Source organism: Rhipicephalus microplus, unplaced genomic scaffold (genome assembly GCF_043290135.1).
Source record: "Rhipicephalus microplus isolate Deutch F79 unplaced genomic scaffold, USDA_Rmic scaffold_20, whole genome shotgun sequence".
Taxonomy (NCBI): Eukaryota; Metazoa; Arthropoda; class Arachnida; order Ixodida; family Ixodidae; genus Rhipicephalus; species Rhipicephalus microplus.
Window position 1 is genome coordinate 6,146,281 of NW_027464593.1, and position 25,100 is coordinate 6,171,380.

General features: G+C 45.7%; 1 protein-coding gene across 2 annotated transcripts in view; it reads left to right on the forward strand.

Annotated features, from left to right (window-relative positions):
* Positions 1 to 5,457: 5,457 nt before the first annotated feature.
* The window catches only part of LOC119182678 (uncharacterized), a 145,220-nt gene continuing 125,577 nt past the window's right edge, over positions 5,458 to 25,100 (forward strand). For both annotated transcript variants that reach the window (XM_075883709.1, XM_075883713.1), the window contains exon 1: positions 5,458 to 5,645. In XM_075883709.1, the coding sequence (XP_075739824.1) occupies positions 5,594 to 5,645 (52 nt within the window). In that variant the 5' untranslated portion in view covers positions 5,458 to 5,593. The remainder of the gene's footprint in view (positions 5,646 to 25,100) is intronic.

Below are 25,100 nucleotides of genomic sequence, written 5' to 3' on the forward strand. Positions count from 1 at the left end.
GAAATGAACGCCGGCAAGCACGCGCATCGCGTCACGTAGAAATGTATTGGCACCTTGACTGTGGCATGTAGTCATGTTCTCACATGACACGCATCTCATGATTATCATGTTTGCGCCAGTCACATACCTTCGTCATTCATTGGCATCACGTAACACCAAATTTGGCATATGTGAAGCTAGCGAAACGGCCGCGAGCGCATCATGAGTGTGGCATGTAGTCATGTTCTTACATGACACGCATGTCGTCATTATCATGTTTGGATGTGTCATTTACCTATGCCGCCCGTTTGCGTCGCGTAATTGCGAGTTTGGTACATACCTAGCGAAACGGCCGCGAGTGCATCATGAGCGTGGAATGTAGCCGCGTTGTTACATGACACGCATATCATGATTATCATGTTTGCACCAATCACATACCTTCGTCATCCATTCACGTACCGTAATACCATATTTGACATATGTGAAGCTAGCGAAACGGCCGTGAGCGCATCATGAGCGTGGCATGTAGTCATGTTGTTACATGACACGCATGTCATGATGTTCATGTTAGGGTAGCTCGCTTGTGTTCGGCATGCAATTGTGTCATACCATACCAGTTTTGCAGCATGCCATGTGAACAAAACCACCGCACGAGCTGCAGGATTTCGAAATGTAAATCATGACATTCATGACATATATGTCATAGTTTTCTTGTTATGACTAGTGAAATATGTTCTTCATACTGTCATGTTATGCAATACCAAGTTTGGTATTGATGTCATAATCGAAACGGCTAGAAGAGGTGAAAGTCGTAGATAGATAGATAGATAGATAGATAGATAGATAGATAGATAGATAGATAGATAGATAGATAGATAGATAGATAGATAGATAGATAGATAGATAGATAGATACGCTTAAAGTCGCCTAAGTTCGCTAAGAGATGTTTCGCATTTAAAAAGTCACAGCTTTGCCGCAAAGGTAAAGCAATGAACACGATAGCAACAAATTGCAGGTCACGCGCAGAATGGCAAGCAGATTGAAATGTGCCCGCGTTCCTCATGCACAAATGACGCACGAAACGTACTCACAGGTACACCTGAACGCGAATAAGCATCTCAGTTGTTCCTTCGCTCTGTCTGAAAAGCGCGCTATCTCTTGTCACAAATGGAGACACTGCAACGATTGCAGGGACCTTTGTGCGTTTAGTAACTACAACAGAATCGTTTCAGTGAAAACCCAAGGTAGCCAAGACGTACGATCCTCACCACCGCGAGATAAGGGCGCGTGAGCAAGCGTCCACCCCTTCCTCTGCGCGGGGCAAAGTACGTGTGCGAGATGAGAGTGCGTGACGATGTGGCGACGCGCACTCATTGCGCCATCCTGCTGGTAATGCTGGAAACACGATAGTTCTTCCCCGAGATACTTGTCGCCTGCGGAAAGTGGTAGATGTAAATAGCTTGCCATTTCAACGCTCAACCACGTGCTTCTGCGTGGCTGGCATACACAGATGATATAGCTGTGTTTTGAAAAGATTATGATAGTATCGCTGAAACTATAAAAATTGTGAACGTTTATTGTAATGCAAGTGGTAGTTTGGTAAACTGGAGCAAGTGTGTGGGTTACTGGTATGGCGAATGGCCTGTGATCCCACAATTTGTGGCGGGTATTTTATGGACTACTACCACTGGTAGGTGTTCTGTGCTACTACTCCGGTACGATACCTAGGTGTGCCATTAGAATATTATTGTGACAGTGAACCGTACTGGCGGCGTTAGGCCGTGGAGCTACGAGAAAAAGCTGAACAACTCAATGGTTTACAGCTATCAATTTTTGTCAGAGCGACCTTCTGTAACGTCAGAGCGACCTTCTGTAACGTATGTCCTTCAGGTATTCCATTGTTCACGTGTGAATCTACAGAAGCTTCATCGAATATTTGCTGTTTTCTTGTGGGGTTCTTCTTGGGAGCAAACAAGTATAACTAACTTATTCAGATGGATTCGCTCTGGTGGACTTTGTCTGTGTCATTTGTATTCGTCAGTTAGTTAATCGGTTTATGTTTTTCTGAAATAATCGAGACCCATTCATACGTACTGTTATACAGCATAGGCTTGGAAGACGGTTGCCAGAATTTGTGGTAGCATCTGGTCACATGAAAGCAAGCATTAGAGGTTTCCTAAAAGAAGTTGTTGATTCATGTCGTTTTCTAAAAACGCGTTTTTCATTGTAATACCTCAGTACGGTTTCGCGTAAAAAGTTGTACAAAAATTTAGTAGAAACAGTTCTTCCTGTTCCCCTATATAAAACATTATACCGTGTAGGCCCACGCTAAAATGTCTTAAGCCGCGTAAAAAAAAAATGGAGGTATCACCTGGAGCGAAATTCTTTTTCTTTAAATTGCTCACTGGGACCTTGCCAGGGAAAACATGGATGCAAGAAAAAGGTTTATTCATTGCCTTCTCTGCAAAAAGCCGGAAACAATCGATTAGTTTTCTTGGACTGCTGAGATGCAGTCTTTTTCTGGGATGCTCTACAAAGGACTTTGAAAAAGGATCTGCCTCTCGTTGCCTATGGCATCAGATTTCTAACAGTATCAAATGAAGAAGGAATACCTTTTGACCTAATTATGTTACAGGGCCTGCACGGTATATGGCAATCTAGAATGGCGGTGCGCCATGCTGATGTTAATGAACGTCCGGTTAGGCAATACTTCTTTCAATCTGTCTGTTTGTTCGTGGAATCACAAAAGGTTCAACAAGAGGTGCCCGAATGGCTTCAACAATTAGAAAGCCTTCTACAGATGAAGGAATATTAAAAAGCCTGTTAAATATGACGCTTTTTACCTCTTTTCTTTGTTTCATGTTTCTCCTTTGTTTGATGTATATTTGTTTGTGAATGATGTATGTACACAGGCAATAAAGAAAGAAAAAAAAAGCTTCTGCATGGCTCAGTGGTTAGTGCTGCGCACTCACGTTGTAAAGGCCTGAAGTTCGATTCCGTGCGGCTGACTTTTTTCTGGATTATTTTCTTCCTTGCGTTTTCATATGTATAGATCCGTACACATGAGACGGTGATGCCCAGTGTTTATCACTGCTATCGTATGAAGATTTTGAATAACGGTTCAGTTCTTGCGACATAGTTTTTATTCGTCGTCAAGGCAAGGGACACAGAATACGCGAGTAGTAATTCTTTTCAGCTGGAAAGTATATTTTGGAGTGTGCAAATTAGGCGGGAATGCCAATCAACTGTGAATACAGCAGTCCATGGCAATGCAATCCACATCCTGAGCACGTGTACTGTAGCCATTATATTTAACTAGAACATGCTCCAGTGGAGGAACCGGCTGGGCTCCCACGTCCACCTTTTACACGGATGTCACAAGGGGACACAATTCGTACGTTTCGTAGCAGCTTTGGTTGTGCTGTCATATTATCACGGGCTCCTTCAAACTTTCAGCAGCTCTCTGCCGCGGTGGTCTAGTGGCTAAGGTACTCAGCTGCTGTCCCGCAGGTTTCAGGATCAAATCCCGGCTACGGCGGCTGCATTTTCGATGGAGGTGTAAATGCTGTAGGCCCGTGCGCTCAGATTTGGGTGCACGTTAAAGAACCCCTGGTTGTCGAAGTTTCCGGAGCCCTCCATTACGGCGTATTCATAATGGGACGTCAATCCCCACATACCAAACTTTATGCAGCAGTCAATTTCAACTCGTGAGTTTGCTTTCTGGTTCTTCCGAACATCAAACAGCCAACTTGCTCACTGCCTGGCTCAGATGTTTAATGTTTGCCAGAATTACTTTTTCGTGCTTACCGCACGCGCTCAGAACATGCTCAGCGCGTGCGGTCAATAAGTCGACTTATTCTACATGAGCAACTGATTTTAAGTCCGAAACATTTCTTAGCGAACTGCGGCGACATTGAGCGTATCTATCTATCTATCTATCTATCTATCTATCTATCTATCTATCTATCTATCTATCTATCTATCTATCTATCTATCTATCTATCTATCTATCTATCTATCTATCTATCTATCTATCTATCTATCTATCTATCTATCTATCTATCTATCTATCTATCTATGGTATCAATACCAAAATTATTATGACGTAACATTAGTGTACGACGAGCCTAATGTGACTATTCATAACATGAAAATCATGACATATTGTATGTCATGATTGCATTTTATGATGTTGCTGGTATGACATGACATGACTGCATGGCGAACGTAAGTGACAGACCCTAACGTGCAAATCATGACATGCATGTCATGACTACATGCCACGCTCGCGGTCGTTCCCTAGCTTCGCATATTCCGAATTTGGTGTTACGTGACGTCACTGGATTACGAAGGTATGACTGCTGCAAACATGATAATCATGAGGTGCGTGTCATGTAAATAATATGTGGCGTTTAACGTCCAAAAACCACCATATGATTACAAGAGGCGCCGTAGTGGAGGGCTCGAGCGATTTCGACCACCTGGGTTTCTTTGACGAACACCCAAATCTGGTCGCAAGGGCCTGGAGCCATTTCACCTCCATTGAAAATGCAGCCGCCGCGGCCGGGATTCGATCGCAATAACCTGCGGGTCAACAGCCGGTTACTTTAGTCACTAGACCACCGTGGCGGGACATGCGTGTCATGTAAGAACATGACTACAAATTAAGCCATGCTCATGATGCGCTCGCGGCCGTTTCACCAGCTTCACAAACACCAGTCTTATGTCAGCAAAGTCATGGGGAAGGTCAGTGCAACTGGCACAAGTTCCGGGGTATGAATGGGTCATGAAAACATTTGAAGGCAAGAGGTGTACCTTTAAGGGCTCGCTTTCTTTGTTTTTAACACAATATTAATGAGATCTAAGAGCTGTGCGATCGTGCCAAAGAATGTCTTGGGGACGTAATTTGGAGCAATTGCAATGTAAATGCGTTTACATTGTAATTACTTCTACTAACATCCACTATACATTCCTTGGCGCGTACGATTGTCAGATAGATCTCAATAATGAGAACATTTAGTTCGACAAGATGGGATTCCAAGGGATCAATGTGAGCCGATATATGTTTGAGGACCTTGTGAGCAATTTTTTTCTCAAATAAATTTGTTGTAGTAAATTCATAAAATAGATATATCGAAGCTATATAGACATGCAACGAGAGAGAGGAGGAGGAGGGAGCGGATGCTTTTATTAGGATAATCTCATTGATTATTGACGGTTTCTTTGTGCAAGCTAACACCAGTTTTCTTCAACCGTGCATGAAAGACACTGGAAGTAGCAAACAGCACATGACAAATACCTACACACAATCATCTTGAGGCAACCATTTTGCAGACTAGAGCTTTGCAGACGTTATATCACATATAACTCTGAGGCCATGCAACGTTTAGCGCCGCCTTGTAGCGCTTAAGAAGACAAAGCAGAACAACGTTTCTAGCTTTGTACGTAAGGGGACGCGGCAGTCGTAAGGGGCGTTGTTTGCGGTGCGCGCGCTGTTCGCACACGCTGGCGCAAGCGATCGCAGACCTTGCACGCGGCAATCCCGTAGATCCACTTGGGAAACACCAACGCCCCCCAACACTTAAGCCGGCCGGCCTACTGCAAAGTCATCACCATGGCTGTTGTCCTAGATACTTGGTCGCACCGGGGGTCCGAACGTCTGTGGGGTGAGTAGTGACGTATGTGCCCCATTGCGGGTTCCGATATCCATTCATACGCGTGCGCGCGCACGCTTTTTGCGGGCTGCGTGCTCTTCGGCAGAGATTGCTTTGCAGTTAGTTTCGCTGACTTAAAGTTGTATGCAAGCGTTATAATAGTGTGGTGACAATCTTTGACGCAGTAGTAAATTCGGCGGATGCGCACTGTCGGTGTCTCTTCGCAAGCGCATCGCATGACACCGCAATGCTGCCTCGCGCGCATCAGATTTCTCGGGGCTGCGCGTGAAGACGACTCCGGGTTTTTACCGCTACCGCACGATGATATCAACTGTCGATAACCTGCGCAGCGGTCTGGTGCTATTCGAAGAAGCTTTCATGAACCAAGCGACAAGCGTTCACTTTAAACGCCAATGGACCCCTGATGGACGTGTGTATGTGTCTGAAAGAAAAAAAGTGACAAGGTGTGTACTCTAAATTATGCGAAGATGTCGAATGAACTAATAAGTTTACCAGGTAAGAAATGTGCCACGCAGATCTTTTGGTTAGTACTTCACATTACGTTTTGAGCGTTCGTTTGCAAAGGAATGGAGTGAATGAATAAAAATGTTTGAAAAAAAGTTTGGGCAGTACGTGCTAGTATTCCCTACTCCACGCCATAACTTTCTACATCCCTTGTTGTACTATACTGTATAAGACTATGGTGTGTTTTACCTGCGTCTTTATTTCGTTCTCACCAGTGCTTCCCTTTCCCACTTTTTCATATTGTATGTACTATAAATGGGTATGCCTGCTCTCACTCTTTCATATTTCTTTTTGGTGTTCGTTTTGTACTTTTCTCTCTGTCGGCCATTTTTCTCTATTTCTCTCTCATATATCTGCACTCGTTGTCTCACCTTTTATCTTCCTTGCTCTTTTTCGTTTTTTTCTCTATCTCTCGCTTTTTCTGTCGTATATGTACCCGTTCTCTCAACTTGTTTTTTTATTGCGATTCATATGGACACTCTCGGCTGGATTTTTCTACAGGCGTCGCCGTCACTGACCGTATATTCAAACCTTCATATAATGAATCCGGATGTAACGAAATATTGGTTATAACGAAGTAAATAAAAATAGTTTTGCAATGCATTTATCGTTAATAATAAACCTTTATAACGAAATTTCGGATATAACGACCTTAGTTCCATGTAAGATTGTTATGATGAAGTTCGGATATATATATATATATATATATATATATATATATATATATATATAGTGGGAGTAATATTTCAATGGGCCAGTTAGTCTTCTTGAAGGTATGGGATATGGTACAACGTGAGCGTTGTCAACAAGGATAAATAAATCTATTTATCCTTGTTGACAACGCTCCCGTTGTGTCATATCCGATATATATATATATATATATATATATATATATATATATATATATATATATATATATATATATATATGAAAATGCAAGAAAGGAAAAAAAAAGACCAGCAACAGACTCTGCCGCTTAGGTCCTCTGAATCGTGAGTGTGAAACATTAACCTCTCAGCCACCGAGAAGCACGTCCTTCAACGTCCAAACAACAAGCTATTCATATATATCTCTTGCCGCCGCTGACGGGCATCTCTGGGGGAATCACCGTCTCTTCAGCATTACCAGCAAGATGGCGCAGTGAGCGCGCGTCGCTACATCGTGCGGCGGCGCGCGCTCCAATCTCCCGCGCGTATTTCGCCCTCTTAGAGGAGGGGAGCGATGTTTATTTCGCCCTCTTAGAGGAGGGGAGCGATGTTCTCCAATTTAGTCGGTGTTGTGCTCTCTCGTACGCCCTTATCTCGCGGTGGGGAAGAGGGAAGGATTGTACGTTTTTGGTGGTCTCGGGCTTTACCTGGAACGATTATGTTGCAGTTACCGGACGCACAAAGGTCACTGCTATCATTCCAGTCTCTGTTCGCGAAAAGCGTGCGCTTCGCAGACACAGCGAAGTAACAATTGCGACGATTATTTGCGTGCATTTGTACCTGTTGGTACGTTTTGTGCGTCATTTGTGCGCGAGAAAAGTGGGACACGTTTCGATCTGCTTTATATCTTGCGCGTGACCTTCTAATTCGTTGCTATCGCGTTCATTGCTTCGCTTTTACGGGAAAGCTGTGACTTTTTATTCCAAACATACCATGTTGCAGCAAACGGATGGCGTGACACTGTAGCGCTAACTTGAAAAGAATCACGAAGAGACAAAAATAAGTAGAAAAGTCAGCCTCGTACTCTTTATAATCGAGTTATGTCATTAGACATGATCTGCTTCAGCAACTGCCACTTCGCCCTACAAAAACCTAATTTTGAAATGTAAACACGATAACAAAGCAACTAGCACACAAATGAAACATTTTGGGTGAGACGAAGTTAGTTGTTTTGATCACGATTGTTGGCGCAGTGCATGTTTAATGAATGTGGCTCAGTTGATTGAAACACTTGGAGTATCCGGCTAATTTAGCACGAAATTCTTTTATGCCGGTGGCCACCTCGGCCCCAGCGGACGCATTTCTGTCCCGGATGTGACATTGTGAAATATTTATGAAGAGACTGCCAAGAAAGAAAAAAAAAAACGAGAAGGAAAGGCACTGTAGCGGGACATCGTACCAGTTACCTCGCGATCCCCGGCGCGTGGCGCTCACCTCTATAGGCCACAGAGCCTACGGTATCAAAATTGTTAATGGCAAGCCCTATATATACACCACACACCGTTTGACGATCTGTACTCGCTCTCTCACATTCTCTTTTTCCATTTTTTAGATGCGAAGCAGTTTATGGCGAAGTTCGATCCAGCGTGCGTGGCCACCATGCACACAAGGTGCACAAAAGGTGCACAAAAGGTGCACAAGGTGCACACGCATGCACAAAAGGTGGCTCAAGAAGTGCCAGAGCGCGCTCACGCCCTAGCGTGTTCCGGCCTGTGTAAGGGGCTGGGTAAGACACTGTGGCCTATAGGCACATGATCATCACATCATTACTGAGAGAGTATATGGGGCATATGTACACCCATACACTCTCTCTGAGCAATCATGTGATGGCGTCGGGGAACGAGATTCTGCAGACGCGTGATGAACCAACGCATTGTGCGAAACGCGCTGGCGCGCTTGTCCATTTTTAAGGGCGAAGCTCCTTAAAGCGGCACCCATTCGTCCCTCGTAGTAATCGTAGTGTGTAACCAGTCTATTACATTTTTGACCTCCAAGGTGGTGCCAGTGAGATATTTCTTCTGTGCGTTGTTGAACAATAAAAAAATCGCAGCGTGCGCGTTAACTAAAAGTTGAATTCTCCTGTCTCTCATTCCCCAATAGCAACCATTGGCATGTACATTGAGCACTATCTTACAGGAAAAGTTCGCTACGTCATGCTCGCTAGGCGTAACCTCCTTGGTTTTAGAAAGGTTTAGCGAGCGTTGAGCCACAGTGTCATGAATACAGTGAACTAGTATATATCATGATATCAAGGTGGTTAAAGGTGGGAAGTAGACACGAAGCGCAAGCCGCTAGAATGTGTGCGTGTGCCTCCTCTCGTTCAGTCCTTGATATGTCCGCTGGATGGCGGTGCTTCTATATGAGGAATATATGATGAAAAGATGCGAGATGGTGGTACTTGGAGTGTTGAATAGGTGGACGAATGGGCACACAGACAGATGCATGGACGGATGGACGCATGGACGGACGCAGGAGCGGATGCATGGACGAAAGCAGGGACGGACGCACAGATGATTGTGTGGGCGCACGAACAGACGCACGCACGGACGGGCGGATGGACGCATGGGCGGCCACACAGACACATGCATGCATGGATGGAAGCAAGAACGAATGGACGGGCGGATGCTTCGCCCCACGTGCACTCTCCATTATTCACTCAGTGGATATGCTGCCATTTTTTGTTGATAGATTTTCTTTCATTATATAGCGCCCAAAAAGTTTGCGCTAAGTACAACCAACTGGCCCTTAGCCTAGCTCCTCTAGTTGTTTTATCACGAGACAAAATTTGCCCGCTTGCTTTCTGTATTTTTGTGTCTCATATCTGCACACGTTCTCTCAACTTCTATTACAGCGAATGCTGTAGTGAGATCGCAACAAGGGTCGCGTGCGCCGTAGTTGTCCGCCACCGCCTCCGGTGTTCGTAACTACTATCGCACGAAATAAGAAGAAAGACATTAAAGGCACAATGGGATCCGAACATGGGTCTGCTGCGTGTCAGCCTAGTATTCTACCACTGAGCCACGCCGGTGCTTCGAACTCCACTGCAAACTGGCCTTAGGCAGGCTTGATATCGGTTAAGGAATTACTTTAATATAAGTAATCCTGCATTTTAGAACAGCAAATAAACAGCGTGTCACGAATGGCGCAACGAGGGAGTCGTCGAATGCTCCAAACCTTTACAAAGCGCGACCTTGTTCACCTATCAAGTCTGGCGCATACCCACTGTGGGGGGCTGTGGGGATTGCAGAATAAACGTCTGGCATAATTTTTCATCGTCATCAGCTGCAGCACAAAAAAAAAATGCACAAAGCACCTTGCAAGTGCGCTTCAGGGTATCACACTTCTCCGAAGAACGACGAAGGATGGCATAGTGAATGCCGCCCCGTCGCGGTGGTCTAGTGGCTAAGGTACTTGGTTTCTGACACGGAGGTCGCGGGATTGAATCCCAGCTGTGGCGGCTGCATCTCCGATGGAGGCGGAAATGCTGTAGGCCCGTGCGCTCAGATTTGGGTGCACGTTAAAGAACCCCATGTTGGTTGAAATTCCCGGAGCTCTCCACTATGGCGTTTCTCATAATCATGTGGGATATGGCATGGTATGGAGAACTTTATTGACGTTCTGAGGATCAGCCCAGTACTGATGCTGGCTGTTCCCACGTCGGGACAGAGAGGCCAAGCCCATCTGCCGCCACACGGGCCCTCTGTACAGCCCTGAGCTGGTACGCCAGGGCGTCACTATGCAGCATTCGCTGCCACCACTGTTCACCGTGAGAAGCCGCGCCGACCAATGCCGAGCAGCGCCAGAGCATGTGTTCGGAATCGAGCAAGCCCCAACACTTACTACAATAAATTGAAACCCCGCAGTCTTGGTTAATTTTTATTCATGACGACCGGGTTGGGCTACGTCCCTGTCTGCAGAAGTCTTCATATAATCGCCTGTCGTCTGTTAAGTCTAGAATGTGGCAAGGGAAATTCACTGCGCTTTAAGTAATAATGTTTGGTTATATCGTTGTACGTCAACAGCTGGTCCCTAAACTCCGGAGCAGGAGATCCAGCCACCTCAGGGATTTCACGGCACACTAATCCACGTGCCTCCCTGTGCGCCACCTCGTGTGGTGGTTTTAGGTCGTTAAACCCTACATATCATCGTCACGCCTCCCTAGTACACAATTATTAATGGCGTAGTGTGTGCTTGCAGCAGCTGCCCAAAGAGTGCTAAAAAAAGGCTCTGAAAGGCAACTTTTCCAGATTTGGTTGTGATAGTGCTGCGCGTTGCACGCAGGTCTGGTGGTTTTCTTTTTAGCTTTTTCATTTATTTTCCTTTTTTTTAATTTCTCTTTCTCTCTCATATCTGTATGCGTTTTCTCGCATTTGATATTTTTTATCTCTATTTTTCTCTTTCTCTTGAATATGACTTTCTCTTTCTCTGGCATATGACTTAATGACTACTGATTGATATGTGGGGTTTAACGTCCCAATACTTAATGACTACTTCTACTCTATTTTGATGTATGGTGATTGCACACTTCCACAGGCACGTCCTTCTAAGTTAAAACCTTTTGATGTACGTTCAATAACCAAAACAGCATACTTGACTTGCTCTCAAACTAGACTCTAAAAATTCATTATGACCTTACAACATATCAAATGCATTCCTTCGCAGATACGCTGAGTGGATGGCGAAGTACTTGTTCATTATCTTTGACAAATCAGCGTCCTCAGGGACCCTTCCAAATGACTGGCAAACAGCTAAAATAACTTCCATTCCTAAATTCAGGAAGTAAAACCGAACCTTCCAACTACAGACCCATCTCACTGACATGCACAGCCTGCAAAACTTTGGAACAAATCGTTTTAAAGCAGATAACCAAACATCTCGAAAAGGAAAAAAAAATACTGACACCCTGTCAGCACGAATCGCGAAAAGGTGTCGCCACAGTCACGCAACAAATTGATCTTGTGCACGATGTATCACTAAGTGTAGACCAACAGAAACGAATCGATCTTATTTTTTTAGACTTCTCGAAGTCTTTCGACCATGTGTCGCATCACAAACTGATTCATAAACTCGGACCAACTTTGAGGAATGGGCCCATCGTCACCTGGATGAAATGTCATCTTAGTGACCGCACCTACTTCGTAGATGTCAACCGGCAGCATTTCTATAAATCCAACGCAAGACTCGGAGTTCCACAAGAAAGCGTTCTGGCTCTAATCCCATTTCTCATCTACCTTGTAATATTTCTGTCAGCGTCAAACTTTTCACTGATGACTGCGTCTTATACCATGTAATTGATTCTTATATTGAACCATCTTGCATTAAACAACTCTTTATTTTTGGTATCCAAATGGTGCAAAGAATGGCAAATGACACTGAACATTAAAAAATCTGCTGTTTAATTAATAACGAGAAAGAAACACACATCCGATTTTAACTACACCATTGGTCGCGCCACTCTCAACGCAGTTAATAAACACAATACCTTGGCCTAACACTAACCCATGACTTAAGATGGGAATGCTTTGTGAACAACGTCAACGCAACTGCTTTAAAAAATTGTTATTTTAATAGACGCCTGGGACTACCACTCTCTATCACAAAACTATTACAATACCAAACCTTTGTCCAATCAACTTTAGAATACGCTAACGTTGTTAGGCTTCCTTGCACTATAGGAACTCATTTACAAACTCAAAGCAGTTCAAAGAAACGCACTGAGGTGCATTTACAATAAATATAGGCTCAAATATTCACCCACAGCATTGCTAAAACAGGCTGGTATCCTCACAATACCGAGTCCAGCTTGCGCGATTAAAAATTATCTGTAAGTTAATTCACAAAGACATGATTCACACTTCCAAATACTTATGTTGAAAACAAGCACGACAAACGTGGCACAAACACGCATTATCATTACTTGAACACGTCATTCATACGGAAACTCATGAAGGTTCATTTTTTCTCCTTTGTTGACACGAGAATGGCACAGGCTGGATCCTAATGCAACAACAAGTGCTATGTTATCCTCCTTTTTATGATTGTTTCAAAATCAACTACATGCTGTCCAGTGTACATGTACTTGTATCGCCATACTTTTGTATTACTTCTGTTTTTATACTGTACCTACAATTCCTTTTATCCGACGCATACATCATACCATTTTATTTACATTGGCACTTCATTTTATTTACACTTTTACATCATTGTATTCCTACTTCAGTATTGCATTTTTTTCATGCCTCTTTGACAACTTTTTTATTTTTCTGTGTTAGGATGTATTATGAAGTAATATTAAGTTTCCTTATTTACCTTGTTAACTGCCGTTATCTTCTTTCCATGTATTTGAATGTCTCTACTTGCATTTTATATCGTGGCAAGTCAAATATGCCATTTCTGTAATGATCCCTGATGGGATCGACAGTATATTTACCCTCTCTCTCACCTTCAATCTTCTTTATTTTTCTCTCCGAAGCCAAAGTGTCACTCCGGAAACTCACGCCGAAAGCGCGCGTTGTACTCTCACCAAGGCCCCTATCTGAAAATACATTGTTCCTTTCTGGAGAAAGTTCGGTGTTCGAAGGTTGGTGGACCAGACGAATGCGTTCTCGCCATTCGATGCCACGTCCCGCCATTGCCTTCAACGCCGCTTTCGCGGCTCACCGTTGTCGCTTGCGTTCGGCTATGAAGGCTGCCGTATTCTCGGTGCGCATGCTTGCCTGCAGTTGCTGCTCGCGCTTTGTTACCCAGGAATGTTCTCGTGCCCGGAGTGCTGTCCGGCGAACAGGAGTTTTTCCACGGATCACCTATCGGTGCTGTACTTGGAAAGTTGTCTTATGTTCGGGCTTTTGTACGATCCTTGCCCTACCCGTGCGGAAGATGTAAGTTGAAACTGCTGCGTGCGGACTCGGTGGCACGGCTTCGAAAAGATGAACGCCGTCACTGACGGCGCAGCCAATGGCACGCGACCTTAGGTAGAACTCAGAAAATGGCGTCTCTAAAGGCATTGCTGTAGTGCCTAAAATATACCAGTATATATAGGCACTATAACACTGCTAATGGCACGTGCGCTTGGGTGTGTTGTAGAGAGCGAAGTAACTCACAGCGGAGTTAACAATGGAGACCATTACTGAAATTCGTAGTGGACGGCTTTTCTTTTCGCGTAACCATATACAGCCTGCTATGTTATACTATACAGGGCTGTTATATGCTTCACTCTCTGCCCTCTTACTTCCCATTTCCAACACTAGACGGCACTGTGGCGCTGCGATCATTCAGCGACCATGGGAATGATGGGTATTACACACATTTGCCTATAGTCTTCGTACTTGCGGGTGGCGAATCGTACTTGCGGCTTCGTTTATTACTGGTTACGGTTTTGTTTTGAAGGAAACAACAAACCCTTTTGAACTTGGTGACTCGATATAAAATGATAAGCCTGAAAGAATAAGGTTGTGAAGCGCAAACGCTGAAAATTTGCTAATAGTTGTTTCGTAAGAAAACAGCTCCAAGCCACTCGAACACACACGGAGCCAAAAGCAGGCCAGAAGTATGGATGTTAGACAAATGTGTGTACTACCCATCATTCCCATGCTCGCTGAAGCGCCGTGTGTTGCAGCTCCCATAGACACTAGCGCCAGAGTTCCCTCTAGTGTATAGTAGGAAACTCCATGCCTTGGTGTAATATGCCAGGCTATGTTTAACAAATGAGTTGGAGTCGCTTCCCTTCACGAAGGTGGGTCACTGCATTGCTGACAGGCGCCCTTTTCTATCTGCTTTCGTTGGCGTTCTCAGTGAACGCGCTGGTCTTCGGGCTCTCTCGCGATGAACAGTCCACACATGCTTGCGCATGATTGACGTGGCGAAACACGTATACCAACCGCGCTCCGCTCCGCCAAAGCTTCCTGCGCCACACGTACGTGCTGTCTGGCGGCTTCCGGACATGGTCCGCCCTTGACCGCATATAAGCGTGCGCACGCTTCTCCTTCAGGGGGGACAGGATCATCGCAGCCCCCCCCCCTCTGTGAAATCAATGTATGGAGCACAGGCCTTCCGCCCCTTCTTAGGTGACGGGGGGGCCCTACCCGCGATCGCATGCCAATGCTTCACCGATCTACAATGCCAATTCATGACATCATCGTGTGACGTCACACGTGTGGCACAAGGTTACCTGATCTGTGCCGTCGTAATGACTTGGTTACCTGACGTCATAGCTCGTTCGGAGCTGGTCACGTGGGTGCGTCTTGTACGCTGACGGACGCCGGACATCTCAATATCGAACAGCCTGTGCCGTTTGCTGCTCCCCTGTAAAATAACGGGCGCGTCCTTAAAGGAACACTGGAGAGATAAACGGTTTTTGCAGTATCAGTATATCATCATCATCACCATAATCACTAAAACATCATCATCAGCATCACCCTCATTACGCCTCAGGACAAAAACCTCTCCCATGTCCCGCTAGTCGGTCCTGTGATGGCTGCTGCTACTTTACACCCGCGAACTTCCTAATCTCATCTGTGACCACCGCCGGTAAAGCACTTCCTCGTCAAAGAAGGATTGGCCACCCTGGTGCAAGATCTGGTCACTACCTCCCACATGGAAACGCCAATCAGTATATCACTGTTTCACAATTCCAAGATCAGAAACGTGTGCGAAGTAAATGCAGGTGACGACACACTCTTCGAACTTATGCACAAAATGCCGTGATGTCATAAATATTAACGGCGTATGGTAGGGTCGAAATAGGTCCTAATCAGTAAAGATGAAATAAACTGTCCTCAGAGGATCCACAAACCTTAAAATATACGAAGTTGCACTAAATTTTGTTGGGCCATGAATCCACAAGGACGATAAATGCAGTTTGACATCCGCGACTTCACGTGTGCGGATTTCGGCGCGAAACTCAAAAACGGGACATTGACCTTGAGTTTTCCTCTCGACTGATGGCACTCGAATGATCCATCTGAAAAAAGTAATAGTTTCACTTTAGAGTGTGCCTTTAAGAGGCAGGAAAAGAGCGGTGTGTATAATACAGTCCCGGTTGATTTTAACAGGAAGAATTGGAGTTGACAACGTTTTCCCAGCATCTCCACCAGTAATGTATAACCTCATATGTTGCAACGGAAACCTGCAACCATCAGCGCAACAGAACGTCAGGCTGGTCCGATCACGGGCAACATTGTGTTCATGTTCATGTTCACCTATTGTCCGTGGCGCATACCCACTGGAGGAGATTGGCTAAGAATTGAGTGGTCTCTTCCTCATCATCGTTCCAACCGCGGGACATACAAGCCTGCCAGCAGCAATACTATAGCCGATCTTTTCTCGGGGCAATTTATGCAAAACCCATAACTACGCTGATGATAGAAGCCAAAGTGTTCCTATCCCTCGCATGCAAATCGCGCTTTTACACAAGCGAGGCTTACCGTAAGGGGAGGCTTTTCAATCGATGAATAATGTACAAGACGCAGAAATAGACACGGCGAATCAATGGACGACGCGGTACGAGCACTCGCTCGTAGCTGAGTAATTATTTTAACGAACGTCGACGCTTGTAAAGCATCGATCAGGGAGTCTTTTCTTTTTTCGCGCTACATGCACTATTCATCGTGAGCTTACATACCAATCTGCTTTATCGATTCGTAACGCGGAAGCTACTATGAATCGTCAGCGATGACACCGCGCCGTATACTTTCGATTCAAGCACTGCAACCAGGGCTGCGAGTCGGATTCGAACCCAGGCATTCTAGTTGGCAGTCAAGTTTTCTACCACGAAGCCACGCACCAGCGCTTGAAAGTAATTAGACAAAAAAAAAAAGAAAAGAAACGCAGCTTCGCTTTAACACAGCTCTGCCCGGAAATGCCGAGCAGTCCTGCTATTCTGGACATTGTCGAATTCCACCAGGTTATCAGATTCCGCCATTGATCAATGCTAATTGGCAAAGTGAGCTGATACGACCTTTCTGATTGGTGGCTTAAAATGCCGTTATTACAAAATTTGACAATATGGGGGAATCCAACAGTGTCCAGAATAGAACACTGTCTGAATAGGGCACACATTGTTTCTCTTCGGTTTTCTCTTCTTGTTGTTGACCTTCTCTTGTGGCTCATGCCCGCTGAGGGGGGTCGACCAAAAATTAAGTATAGTCTTAAAACATTTTGTGGGGTTTAGTGTAATGGTGGTTATATAACGAAAACATTCCTCCTTTTTTCCTTGTTCTCTATATCATTTTTCACTGCGTTTTATTTGTCGTTACTTTTATTTTACGTCTTATTTTTCCCCTTCTTCTCCAATGCCCGCAGGCTTCCTCTTTATTTTCAGTTTGCATAAGTCTCTTTGCTTTCGTTAACCCGGGACACTGAGGTGCACCACCCTCAATATCATCATCAAGGCGTTCGAAGAACAAGACGAAGAAGACTTTTACCCTGGCGCGAGAGCGTGCTCGAGATGCTTAAGCTACTTTTTCAGATTGGCTTCATTTTCAATTTAGTTTCATTTAAGTATCCTGCTGCCAGGTTCTTGGCCCATCCCCCTTTGTGGGTAAGCGCCATCTATCAGAGGTCATCAGCATCAGCATCAGCTGGCAATGCTATAATGTGCTTTCTCCTGCGTTCCGACAAGCGACGACAACTGTGTAGGCCACAGCATATACGGCGTCATACGACAGCCCGGTCTCCTAAATGGCTTAAAACCTGTGCAGGCGTCACGCAGTGCGAGGGGTCTTGTTAAGACTTCTAATATTGCGTGGCACAAGTGTAGAATCACACCAGGCATCGTACCTCGTCAATCGCGAAATAAGTGGGGTGCTAAGAGATCCACCTTCGAGTTTCGTAAGTTTTTTTGCCTGACAGGGATGAGGTTACGCGGTCAGCTGCTTACGCACAGAGATTTCTTCTTTTTTGTTTGCAGCTTCAGTGATCGAGCGCGTGGTACTGTCGTTGTGCCTGTTCGCGGCGGGCCTGCCATTCGTTCATTTCACATGCAGAGAGCTCACCCAAGCGCCAAGTCCTTTCATGTTTCGCTCTCCACGTTCCGTCATTCAGATGAAGCTCCAGCTGTGGAACGTAGCATTTTCCACTTGAAAAAAAGAATCTGACAGGCAGTTCCAAAACAAGTTTTTGTGCTGTTTCATGCAACCTTGCCCTTCCGCAGTCGGTGGATAAGCGACCTTCAAAAAGCCTAGACAGCTTGTACGAGGCCACAATAAAAAAACAACAACAAAATGTTCTGCGTCTGTTGTGTTCCGTTAATTCGGTTTCGCGCTGTGCAGTTAAACAGTTTGCACGCAGGCAAAGACGAATATCCACGCTCATGGAAAAATTCATGGCTTCCGGTGCGTCCAGTAATAATATGTGGGGTGTTACTTCCCCAGACCATGATATAATTATGAGAGGCGTCGTAGTGGAGGGATCCGGAAGTTTTGACCATCTGGTGTTCTTTAACGTGCTCCGACATTGTACAGGACACGGGACTCTACCATATTACCTCCATCAAAACGTGATTGCCGCGGCTGGGATCTGTATGGCTAGTGCCACGAGCATATGGACGACAGCAGCATGGTCGGTGCAAGAAGGACGGCGGTGTTTGTTCGGGCTCACCTTATAAAGGCACCGGCGAACGCACTTGAACAGACTGCGCAACAGTGACGCGCATTTGCGCCGATACAATGAGCACACGTGCCCGATACAGGATTGAACCCGGCCTCCCATGCCTCTCTAAGAGATGTACTCCAAAGGACGTTTCGTGGAGCGTGCTGGAATTATGTGAGCTTGAAGTGTTTTTAATCGAAGCTCTTGTAGTTACACATAAGGGTGGTGGTGGCGGCGGTATAGTTCGCCGAAAAATGCGGCTTCAGCGAGTAAACGATAATGCGTGTTACCGGTACTATGTATACGGTAATGCTGCATTACCTTACACTCGTAATGCCAGTACTCGGTAATGCAGATTAGTTCCTCGCGGGTGCAACGATCACAAGCGTGTTCGTACGCGTAGTTTTCCAGAGATCAATGCTCTCTTGTTCGTGGGCTTGTATATGATCAGCCGTTTTAGCGCAACATTGACATTGAGTTACCTTTTTATCGCTAGTGATAGAAAACATCATTTCGAAAAAATTGTGGTGTTGCTGTGAGCGCCAACGTCGTTGATCGTGAGCGAGAAATCAGCGTTTTACCCGTGACCAAAATTGGAAGAAGATGCAAATAAAACAATGAATATCTCGTTCGAGTCAGAATCCAACCCAGATCTTCTGCGTGGCAAGCAGGCGTTCGCCTTCAACGTTCGCCTTGGACAAAAAATAAAAAAAAAAGCCCCACCTCTCCTAAGGAAATCGTGAGGAAATGCGAATGGATTTTTCGCGGCGAGAGAGGGTACCGTTGCTGTTGTAGGCCCGTGTGCTCAGATTTGGGTGCACGTTAAAGAACCCCAGGTGGTCGAAATTTCCGGAGACCTTCACTACGGCGTCTCTCATAATCAAATGGTGGTTTTGGGACGTTAAACCCCACATATCAATCAGAGGGTACCGTTGCCGTCGGACATTCGCCTTTACTGACTTCTGCCATCGCCTTGAGAGGCGCCCAGCCAGCGCGAACGGGTGAGAATGAGGAGCGAGCGGGTGGGAGATTGGGGCGCCAGCGTTCTGTGCTCGGCGTTGGCGCTTCGCAGTGGCGTATCGAGTAGACATATCCGGATGTTCTTAAAAGTGCCACTCACCAGGCTCTGAATATATATATAAGAAGCAGCGCAATATTCTATCCTGGTATATCTTGTTCTTCTTGCGGACTTGTGTGACACAGGCAGTAGTTCTCTTGACGTCTATAGCTTACATGCTCTCGATTGGTTCATATACGCGAAATATCACGTATGACCTGTTTCCTACCCTGCTTTGCCATGCAGCCGCCCATCCGTTCTTTTTGTCTCGCATGAATATCGTGCAATATCAACCGATCAAACTTAATTTGTGCGTTTACAAAGCGGAAAGTCCTGATAGGCTCTAGCGCTTGATGCCGACACAGTTCACGTGCTTTTAAGAAGTAAGGCCAAAGAGGATGCATTGCGTGTATCAAGGAGAGGAGAAAATCACCCCCTCGTCTTTAAACGCGGGGTGATGAGTGGCCCTTTAACAGGCCCCCAGCTAGCGAATGGTCGAGAGTTAGGCGCAGGAGAGTGAGGCGCAGGGAGGAGAAAGAGTGAATGGCGAGAGAAGGAAGCACTGCTCCTACCCTCCTCTACGCTCTCTCACACCACATGATCCGGGTGGTGAAGGAGAACTCCGCGTCGTTTTTTTTTTAAATATATATTCACCGATTTCTATAAAACTTTGAAAATGTGTTCGCGTTGGTACCGTGGTGATATGCGCCAAAATATAGAACCACATAACATTTACTTTTTCAGAAAACAAATTTTAAAATTGGTAGCTGATTTTGGAATCACACTTGTAAATGCGGGCCACTCTATGTATATGACGTCAGGGCCTCCTCTTTTTTTCGAAAACCCCGCCTTTCCCAGCAGACGGATGCAGCGCACGCTTTCTTCAACGAGGTGACGGCAACGCGAGCAAAGTTAAATTTTGTCAGCTTCATCGCCAACTTGCTTTTCACGCATCAGAAAATCGAGGCACCTGAGCTATATTTACACCTTGGCCAGTCGTGGTAGGGTGTAGTGGATCTCGTGACGTCATCGGCAATGATATCTTGTGACGTCATTAGATATCCACCATGGACGACAAAGCTGCTCCCTGTTTTGGTTTCTGTTTTGACTCGTCGTTTCTCGCATAAGTGAAATAATGACGAGTGCCTGGGCGAAATGAACCACCCTGGCTTTTTCAGGACTGTCAATACTATCAGAAAACAGCATTATCTCAGTGTGTGTGAAAATGCACCGGAGTTGCCCTTTAAAGGTGAAGATAAGCGTGCGCGCCCGCCGTTGTTGCTATGGGAAATAACACCTGCCGGAACGTGGACGCTGCCGCGAACAACGCCGGATCATAGCCCGACTAAGAAATGCATTCGCGTGTAAAACTACGGAAATGTCAGGTTGCGGGAGGAGCCTCTGTAACTCATCTAATATTGCGTGACAGAAGCATACAATCGCATCAGGCGTCAAGACATGTCAACTGCGCAAGGATGGGTGTCTTACAAATCGCTCGGGCACATTAATCACTAACAGCGGCAAAAGCGCCAGCAAAGTTAGGTACTACGTTCGTTCGCACGTTGTCTTACGGATGTGTATTGGCACGCGCCATTCGCTGTCTAGGAAAATAAAGAGGTATACGGTCCAGTGGGCACTGCGCAACGGTCGTAGGCTTGCTAGCATAGCTCTAAACGGCCAACCAACGTTACGTACGCTGACATTCGTTTCCTTAAGGCACTGCGTGAACAATCACCGAGAACCGAAGCTAAGGCTAGAGCGATTGAGAAGGTGATCGCACGGGGCCGATTACGCTATCGCGTTCCACTCTTGGAGATGACGCTCACGCGTCCTTCAACTTTTTGTTATGGCAGTCTTATCATTTATTGAGCGGACTCTTCATTTCAAGTTGTTTCACACGCGACCGTTGTCGTTGCCTGAAGGTGTACAGAAGCGTATCGCTCTGATGAGCGCGCGAATGAAGGTCCAGTTTGCGGTATGGAGAAAGGGAAGCGTGGGGAGGAAGCATTGCACAATGCGGTTGAAAGAAAGAAAAATAGCAAGTCAGGTACTATCGGTGTTAAATGAAACGCGAACAGAGGAGCGCGTAGATGAGGCATTGGCAAAAGTACAGAGTTCATTTTTGTGAACGGGAACACGTGAGTGCGTGGCCTGCGTGCTCCAGTGGCGGTGGTGGTAAACACATATTAAAAAGAGAGAGGTTGCAAAAGAAACAAGCCCCTAGTGGGTCGGCTTACTTACAGTACAAGGTGATGTCCCTAGTCAGGTACCCCATTGGTCGTGGCCGCTGTCCTGGCACGCCAGACCGTGGCTTGTCGGGCCCAGAAGGTCCTGGTAAGCCAAGCAGGGCCGCCTCCCAGTACTAACTAGTTCGGTTTGGGTTCGGGGGTAAAGAAGCATTGAGCTGGCATGACCATACCATGTGGTAGGTGTCAGCCACGTCTGCACAGTGCTTGCTGAGACGGCTGCTCGCAACGCGTTCAAGCGGGAACGAAAGTAACCATAACTTTCTTTCTCGTCACCCAGTGGCGAGCTAAAGAACCAGTCATTGGTGATATCTCACCGGGCCTGACCTCTTGCGTTATCGCCTTCAAGGAGGTCGCAACCTTGCCGCGAGTTCCATTTCACCAAAGACTGGTTGTTATGCTCGCCACTAGATGACCCGAAAAGAGGCTCTAGTTTAAATTGTCAATATGGTTAATTAGGCGAGCTGGTGATTCAAAACAGTCTAGTTTAAAGTCTGGTTGCTCTCGCTCCCGCCTGAACGCGTGAGCGCGCAGGCCACACGCTCACGTATTCCTCACGTGTTCATAAAAATTGACACTGTACAGTGAGCGAAGTCCAGCCATGGCTCCTGACAGGCACGCTTATCCAGTGGTTTGGAAGCACAGCACAATCCCTTTACAGCCCGATTTGTCGTCTCTGTTCTAGTTATCATATTCTAACTGGAAGGAAATGAAAGAGAACTGAAAGAAAGTAAAAGTGAAATGACCAAATGGCCAAGGAATACCTACGCCGACAACCAATATCAACCCATCAGCGTGCCTGAACAAGAGAACAATCAAGAAATCTACCAAAAAGGGGATCGACAGTGCTGTCAAACCAGATACATGCCTGTCAGTAGTGAAGAATGGATGGCGCGCACTATTGGCCTCGAGATCTCGGAGGGGCGCCCTCTCGCGTGTGACGTCAGTTTGTGGACTCCGCTCTCAACCGCGCTTCAGCAGCGCTGCTCCCTCTAAGTTTGTGCTAAGTAAGGATCGATAAAATAATTTGGTTTCTTCGCAAAAACACAAAGAAAAAGCTTGACAGCTCGTCAAGCGTGGATTGCGGTACGATAAGAAAAAAAAAAAGCAAAAGGGTTACACAAACGTTTGTGACGCGATTGCAAAGGAATGCAAGTTGCGTACGTGACTGCTGGAGGGCGTGCGAATGCTATCGGTGACGAATGAAACCCGAAAGGCGGCAAGCATTAGTAGTGGTATAGTGCGTGCCATTCCGTGATCATCTTGTACAAAAGCAGCGCTGCAAAATCACTGATGACTGAACGGCACACTCTGTATGTCAATGTGAATGCTTGCCGTGGTTCGGGTTTTATTTGACGCCGACAGCACGTACGCATTCTGTTATTGGGGAACTGTTTATGTGTCGTGTATGTTACGGCCAGCCGCCGTTGGTCTCCCTTGTGTCGACTTTGAATCTTCAGTACTTTTTATTTAATTTTAGGGGCGTTGCACTTGAAAGGCCGCCGGCGCAGGTTACTATGCGCCTATATGTGCAGCAATTGGCGCACAGAAATTCTGCGCAGTAACTGTGCTTCAATCCCGATGTACATGATTTCAATAGTGTTATATAATAATTACCTATAAAAAACGATGAATCACTCATGCAAGACAGCATGTTTTGTATATACTAGGAAATAAATAAAAAATAAATAAATATTCCGAAATCTGCTGCTTGTTTTGTCAGCGCCCTACCAGCGCCTGTGCGCGCAAGAGGTAATAATACGGACTCATTTGTAAGCTGCAACACAGTGGTGAACTTTTCATAATGCAATCATGAAAATATGAAAAAGAAACAAATCTTGAAAATACGCGTGCTTCGAGCAGGAGATCTTGCGGCATCAACCCAGTCAAGCGCGCTGTCCCGCGGAACCTGAACGGAGAGACTGCCTATTACGGGTGTGTTTTATTCAACACCGTCTAACAGCACGCGCGAGATCACCCGGATGGTCCAGTACGTCAGCACGTCAACGTAAACACGCTTTGCGGCTGTGTAAAAAAAGGCTGTCTCCCTCCCCACATCCCCTCGCCTCGCGGAACTCAATTGGTCAGCACGCGCCTAATCATGGTTTCCCGCTATGGCCTCATTTGCAGCGTCAACGTCGTAATATTATGCGCTCCTCTGATTACGCATTATGAGCCATTCCATTTGTTAAAATAAAATTCATAATTCCCGTGTTGCATAATTCACACATCCTGCGTAAAGTCGTTGCGCTGTCATAGTTTTTTTTTCTTTTGTATGAATACGTTTCGAAGTGATGTGCGTGTTTTCAGGCTGTTTGGGGAACTCGCTGAGCCCCTACACAGCCGCATGCGAAATTGAGCGAAGGTTTGTAACACATGACTGTCTGCTGATGCATCATTCAGTTTTTAAATCTTTATTATCCTGCTAATAACGTGATAACGTTAAAGAACTGGTTTTGCTAGAGTTATGGCCTCAGCGTGGTGGGTTGCGAGAGGAAAATATTCATCTTGTCCGTGGCAGAATAATGGAGAAAGGGGCATAAATAATAAATAATAAAAATTCTCTGGCCCGAGTGAGCATCAAACCCGTTTGCGTGGTGAGCAGATGTTCTACCACACAGCCCCGCGTGCGCTGAGAAATAGGCTGAAAGGAACTTCCTGTGCCTGGAAATGCATGCAGTGAAAGCAACTGTCGTGTTATATACAAACACACGCGTCCTAAATGCATGCTTCTTCACAATACAACATGAAATATTGCCGTAACAATGCGTGTTGCAAGCATACAGTGCTATCGTGCGTTAGAACGTGTGATTATCATAACGACTTCGTGGTTGGAAGCCGGCCACTCGATCATTACAAAGGGCACACACGTTACGGCTCGTATTCCCTTAAGACCACGTAGAGGGTGCATAGCAAGCTCGAACACATTTCACGCTCACAGTCATTCGTGATTTAAAGCACGCTACCCATTACACTGCACCGGGGACGGGATATCGTTGTCGGGTTCAACTCCTAAAAGGGAAGCTTAAGGGTCCCCATTTTTTTTTTTTTACAAAACATGTCGATAACAGTTTGAAGCTACACGTTCGAAAGGAAGGAAGATAGACAGAAAGAAAAGGGAAGGAACTTTGTGCCTTCTAACGAATGAAAGAAGGAACTCGCTAACGCACACACAAAGGCGGATAGGTTAGCCTGTTTCTAGATTGGTTCTATACTCTGTGCTGGTGAAGGGGGTAGAAAGAATAAAGAATGAATATTTATTTATTTATTTATTTATTTATACACGCACGTAACAGGTTCCAGTGAGAACATTACGTAAAGAGTTTTTACATAAAATTGAAACATC